The sequence below is a fragment of the Cherax quadricarinatus genome, unplaced genomic scaffold (genome assembly GCF_038502225.1).
Source record: "Cherax quadricarinatus isolate ZL_2023a unplaced genomic scaffold, ASM3850222v1 Contig3893, whole genome shotgun sequence".
NCBI classification, from domain to species: Eukaryota; Metazoa; Arthropoda; class Malacostraca; order Decapoda; family Parastacidae; genus Cherax; species Cherax quadricarinatus.
In genome coordinates this window covers 12194-17842 of record NW_027198919.1, presented here as the reverse complement: position 1 = coordinate 17842, position 5649 = coordinate 12194, and the positions used below count along the sequence as shown (strand labels likewise).

Here is a 5649-nt window from a genome sequence, read left to right as displayed (position 1 = left end):
TAGCCAGGTTTCAGTTAGTGTAATGATGGACATATTGGCATGTAAGGAATTTAGTAATGCTAGGAGGTCATCGTAATGCCTTCAACATCAACAGCAACATACACTCCTTCAAAAGCTTGACACAAGTCTCCAAAATGAATCAAATTAGTTGAAGAATCAGAGGATAACGGTCTGCCATCTCATGATTTGATTCAATAACTACATTGCCACTCACCTCTCACACATTCATATTAAGCATTTTAGGGTAAGTAATAAATGTACTGTGTGTGTATTTTACTTTTTATTGTGTTTTTAATGCCTAGTTCTATTGCTAATTTAATATATATCAGTGTAAATATATCTAGCATTTTTATGCATTTATAAGTGAAAAAAAAAGGGTGTTCCACTTTACTGCGGTACCTGCTGTATAAGTGGGGCCCTATTGTACTTACCTTAAAATATTTGTAGTCTTAATGTAGGGTGAGAGGTCAGTTTTATTTGTAGGAAGTCAGGTTTGTGAAGTATGGTAGCCAGCCAGGTCAGCCCACCCCACCCCATCCCACCCCACCCCATCCCACCCCACCCACATGTAATATACTACGACATTTAATTATAGTGCCCCAGAGCAATAAAATACATATACAGTACATTCATTAATTGCCCTAAAATATTTGTCGTCTTAATGTAGGGTGAGGGTCAGTTTTATTTGTAGGAAGTCAGGTTTGGGAAGTATGGTAGCCAGCCAAGGCAGCCCTCCCTGCCCCACCCTACCCACACCTAATGTATGCAAACCAGGCGAGCACATCTGGTGTTCGTTCATACATGTTTGTATTATACCATAATACAAACACTTTACATTGGGTACAAGTTGTCTCCACAGTGGTACAGTAGAATAAATAAAGACCAACACTTCCATTCTCATGTAATTTTTAGAAGGAATGATGCTCTGACAAATGATGATTATTATTATTGTTACAAATTATTATTATTACAAGTTATTATTATTACAAGTTATTATTATTATTACAAATTATTGTTATTATCATAAAAAAGAAGCACTAAACCCACAAGAATCATGAATAGCTATAGATAGAGTGAAGGCATGTGAAAGGAATAAATTTCTAGTTAAGTAACTGGTGTTTGACTAGAGAAAACGTAATTCTTCGACTCTCCTACCAAATGCTGGTAAACAAATCTCATATTTATGTCAATTTTTATACTGTGCGTGTATGTATTGTGTATATGTTATGTAGCGTGATAATTATATAATTTTGAAAAAAAAATCATAGATGGATTAATGGAAATGTCTATATTAATGTAATGTACCCAAGAAATTGTATGGCATCGAGTAGAGAGAGACTTAGTGATTTTAATGTGTATCTGCACGCCAGAACAGTAAGTATATTTAGGTACAGGTACACATAAGTATAATTATCAGAGTACATATAAAATATGCAATAACTTTAAAACACTTGAAATTCTGGAAAATTTCAGTACATAATAGAGAGTTTTGCTCACGGTGAATGTAAACAAACCGGGTGGGGGGCGCGGTATGTGAAAGACCACTCGCTGCATAGCAAATTTTGGTCATAATTTGAAACTGCCATATTAGTGGAATGCCATAAGGCAAAACACTGTAAAGCGGGGTCCTACTGTATAGAAGTGTGCACATAATTTACAAATATATTACAATAAACAATGAAAATAAAGAAGTTGAAAGTACAATTTAATCAATGAATTTTGCCCATAATTTTAAAAGTCTGTTATATAAAGGTGCCCTGTATCAAGGGTTTATTGTATTTCAGTAAATGATGTGCAGTTTTCTTTGTAAAATAAACATGTCCAGTATATCTGTTACTGTTGATATCTTAGCAGAAATAGATTTACAAAAAAGTCTCATTCAACCTTTCTTTTCCAGTTAGTGTTTACATTGTCAGTACTGTAGTAAACTTACAATGCTGACATCCAGTTAAGAAAATGGGAGAAGTACTGAGATCAACTAATGTCAGCACCAAGTTTAATAAAGCATACTACACTGTCTGAAGGACTGAGTACAACTGTCAGCAGCAAGATTAATAAACATACTACAGTACAACTACTGTCAGCACCTCTTCAGTATTATTGACAATTATTTGTTCCAGTTGTCAGTATTTGACTGAACTGTTTAGAAAATCTAGTTTCTAACTTTTCTGTGGAATTAAGGTAACAAAATGGGGTTCAGTGTACACATTATATCTCACATTTAATAATGTGAAAGACAATATTAAAAAATCCTAATTCAAGACTGTTTTAAATAATTATTTCTATATTCTTACCTTGAAACTATTATGTTAGTCCTAGTCTTACCCCTATTGTGAAAATATTGGCTGTAACCATGTCCCTACTACGAAAATATTAGACATAGTTTCACCCCCTATTATGAAAATAAGTCTTACCTCTGTTATTAAAATTATAGTCATTATCTTAACATTAACTGCTTTCAAAAACCTGAGTATTTGTTATTTTATTTTATATCTTTGAAATATTCCTTGCATATCATTATTCTGACAATTTTGATTTTTTCACTGTAAAATGTAAGTGAATATAGTATATGAATCAAGTCTTCATTGGAGACTGCATTAAATGAGAGGCAATAGAAAGAGAGAATACAAAATGTGGACTTCAGTAAGTCTATTGTTATTTGAAGAACAGCAAATCTTCTGTTATGTGAAGTAGTGAATAACATTCAATGAATTACTGATTTATTTAGTGTTAAAACTTGAAATAAAATAAAGTCAACATGAAGGTAGTAGGAAAACAACATCAGTGTTCTGTTTGTGAAAAAGTTTTTCCAACTAATTATAAACTCATGAGACATAACAGTACTCATACGGGAGAGAAGCCATATAAGTGTTCAGTGTGTCTGAAAGGTTTTGTTGGTAAATACTTATTAAAACAACATGAGAGAGTTCATACAGGAGAGAAGCCATATCAGTGTTCAGTGTGTCAGAAAGACTTTAGAAATAAATACTCGCTAAATAAACACAAGAGAATTCATACAGGAGAGAGGCCATACCAGTGTTCAGTGTGTCAGAAAGACTTTATGAATAAATATACTTTAAAACAGCATGAGAAAATTCATACAGGAGAGAAGCCATATCACTGTTCAGTGTGTCTGAAAGATTTTATTGATAAATCCTCACTAAATAAACATCAGAGAATTCATACAGGAGAGAAGCCTTATCAGTGTTCAGTGTGTTTGAAAGATTTCAGTGATAAATCTTCACTAAATAAACATCAGAGAATTCATACAGGAGAGAAGCCATATCAGTGTTCAATGTGTCAGAAAAACTTCAGTCACAAAACCTCACTAAATAATCATGAAAGAATTCATACAGAAAAGAAGCAATATCAGTGCCCTGAATGTCCCAAAAACTTCTTAAAAAAATCCTCACTATATGAACATCAGAGAGTTCATGAAGGAGAGAAATCATATCATTGTTCAGTGTGTCTGAAAGACTTTATTAATGAATCCTTACTCAAACAGCATGAGAGCATTCATACAGGAGAGAAACCCTATCAGTGTTCTGTGTGTTATAAAGACTTTACAAGCTGGGATCACCTGAATTCACATATGAAACTACATATTGGAGAGAAGCCATATCAGTGTGAAGTTTGTACAAAATTATTTGCAGGAAAAAGTTCTCTGGCAAAACATATGCGCTATCATACTGGAGAGAAGCCATTTCAGTGTTTAATGTGCCATAAAGCTTTTATAGAAAGTGGTCACCTCATTACACACATGAGAATTCATACTGGAGAGAAGCCATTCAAGTGCTCATTGTGTACAAAACGGTTTTCAGAAAAATCTTCTTTAGTGAAACACATGAGGATTCATACAGTAGGAAAAATACACGAGTGTTTTGAGTGTCATAAAATATTTTCTAGTAACTCTCTTTTAGTTCAGCACATGACACTTCATAAAGATGATAAACCATACAAGTGTTCAGTGTGTCAGGAAAGTTTCTCAACAGAAGAAAGTTTAGAAGAACATTTTAAAGTTCATATAAGGGAAACACCATACAAGTGTTCAGTGTGCCAGGAAAACTTCTCAACAGAAGAAAGTTTAGAAGAACATTTTAAAGTTCATATAAGGGAAACACCATACAAGTGTTCAGTGTGTCAGGAAAGTTTCTCAACAGAAGAAAGTTTAGAAGAACATTTTAAAGTTCATATAAGGGAAACACCATACAAGTGTTCAGAGTGTCAGGAAAACTTCTCAACAGAAGAAAGTTTAGAAGAACATTTTAAAGTTCATATAAGGGAAACACCATACAAGTGTTCAGTGTGCCAGGAAAACTTCTCAACAGAAGAAAGTTTAGAAGAACATTTTAAAGTTCATATAAGGGAAACACCATACAAGTGTTCAGTGTGTCAGGAAAGCTTTTCAAGTGAAACAAGTTTATTATTGCATAAAAATATTCATGAGGGGGAAAAAACATACACTTGTTCACGGTGCCCACAAAGCTTTTCACAAAAATTAGAATTTGAAAATCACTTGAAAGATCACAACACACAACAAGCATATCAATGTTCAAGGTGTCTGGAAAGTTTTTCCCATGAAACTGACCTAGTAAATCATATGATAACTCATATATGAGAGAGGCTATAAAGCAATTTTAAGAAAATCTTGTCTTATAAAACCTCGTATGACTCTGGTCACTTAGGAAAACTCAAGTGAAACCGATACTATTTATTACATATATGTGGGACATATTTGTCATGTAAAATAACACAAGTACACTTAGAAATATAAGTTAGTTTATTCCTATCTGCTAGTGCACTTAAAAATATAAGTTAATTTATTCCTACTTTTTTAGTGTCATTCCTTCAATGAGCCCCTTTTGTATTCATGGGTTTCAGATAAAAATTAATTTTCTAACTAAATTTTAACTCACTGGTACATACTTCTGGCTTAGCGCTTCTTTTTGATTATAATAATAATAATGGTACATACTTCTGCTCACTCGATGTTTCATTGTCTCTCCTGAAGAGTTATTTTGCCAAAGTTTTTTGAATGTTTTCTGCTGATAGGAGAAGATTGAGAACTGATAATGTGTATTAGGAAGATATTGGCACAGTGCACTGTTTACCTCACCGTGGAAGCATTTCTCTCATGCTTTGCCTATATTTTCTTAAGTTATTTTGTGAAATTTCATTTTTCTAACCATGGATCCTAAGAAAGTAAGCAGGAAATTATAGATAAACATGACCGAGGTGGTGTGTGGGTTGTTTGGGAGACAGTATGAGCGTAGTAGCATGTAGCCTATCTTCCACTCTCCACCTCCACTCTCCACCTCCACCCTCCACCTCCACCCTCCACCTCCACCCTCCACCTCCACCCTCCACCTCCGCCAGCATACGTACACCTTATAAAACCAGTGTATTTCTTTACATGCTCTTATGTTTTATGTTTTTATACAACATTTCTTATTTATAAACACATTGTTTCAGTTTTTCCTTATGAAACTAGTGATCTAGTACAGTTAGCCTCACAAACACTCAGTTTTGTCTTAAAATAAGAGCATGGAAAGATACATAGTCTGAGCGGCAATGGCCGCTGCCGCCACCACCACTAGTCACAATGACATATTTTATTCATTCTAGAGTATATATCATGTTTCTACATTA

General features: G+C 33.9%; 1 protein-coding gene across 1 annotated transcript; it reads left to right on the top strand.

Annotated features, from left to right (window-relative positions):
• Window positions 1-2073: 2073 nt before the first annotated feature.
• On the top strand, window positions 2074-4984 carry LOC128705969 (zinc finger protein 845). The gene has a single exon (XM_053801041.2). It carries the CDS (start codon window positions 2759-2761, stop codon window positions 4616-4618), a length of 1860 nt encoding a protein of 619 aa, XP_053657016.2. The 5' UTR covers window positions 2074-2758; the 3' UTR covers window positions 4619-4984.
• Window positions 4985-5649: the final 665 nt, after the last annotated feature.

What these genes read in the sequence shown, in the direction of transcription:
- LOC128705969 (XM_053801041.2), top strand. Translation starts at nt 2,759, where the DNA reads ATGAAGGTAGTAGGAAAACAACATCAGTGTTCTGTTTGTGAAAAAGTT.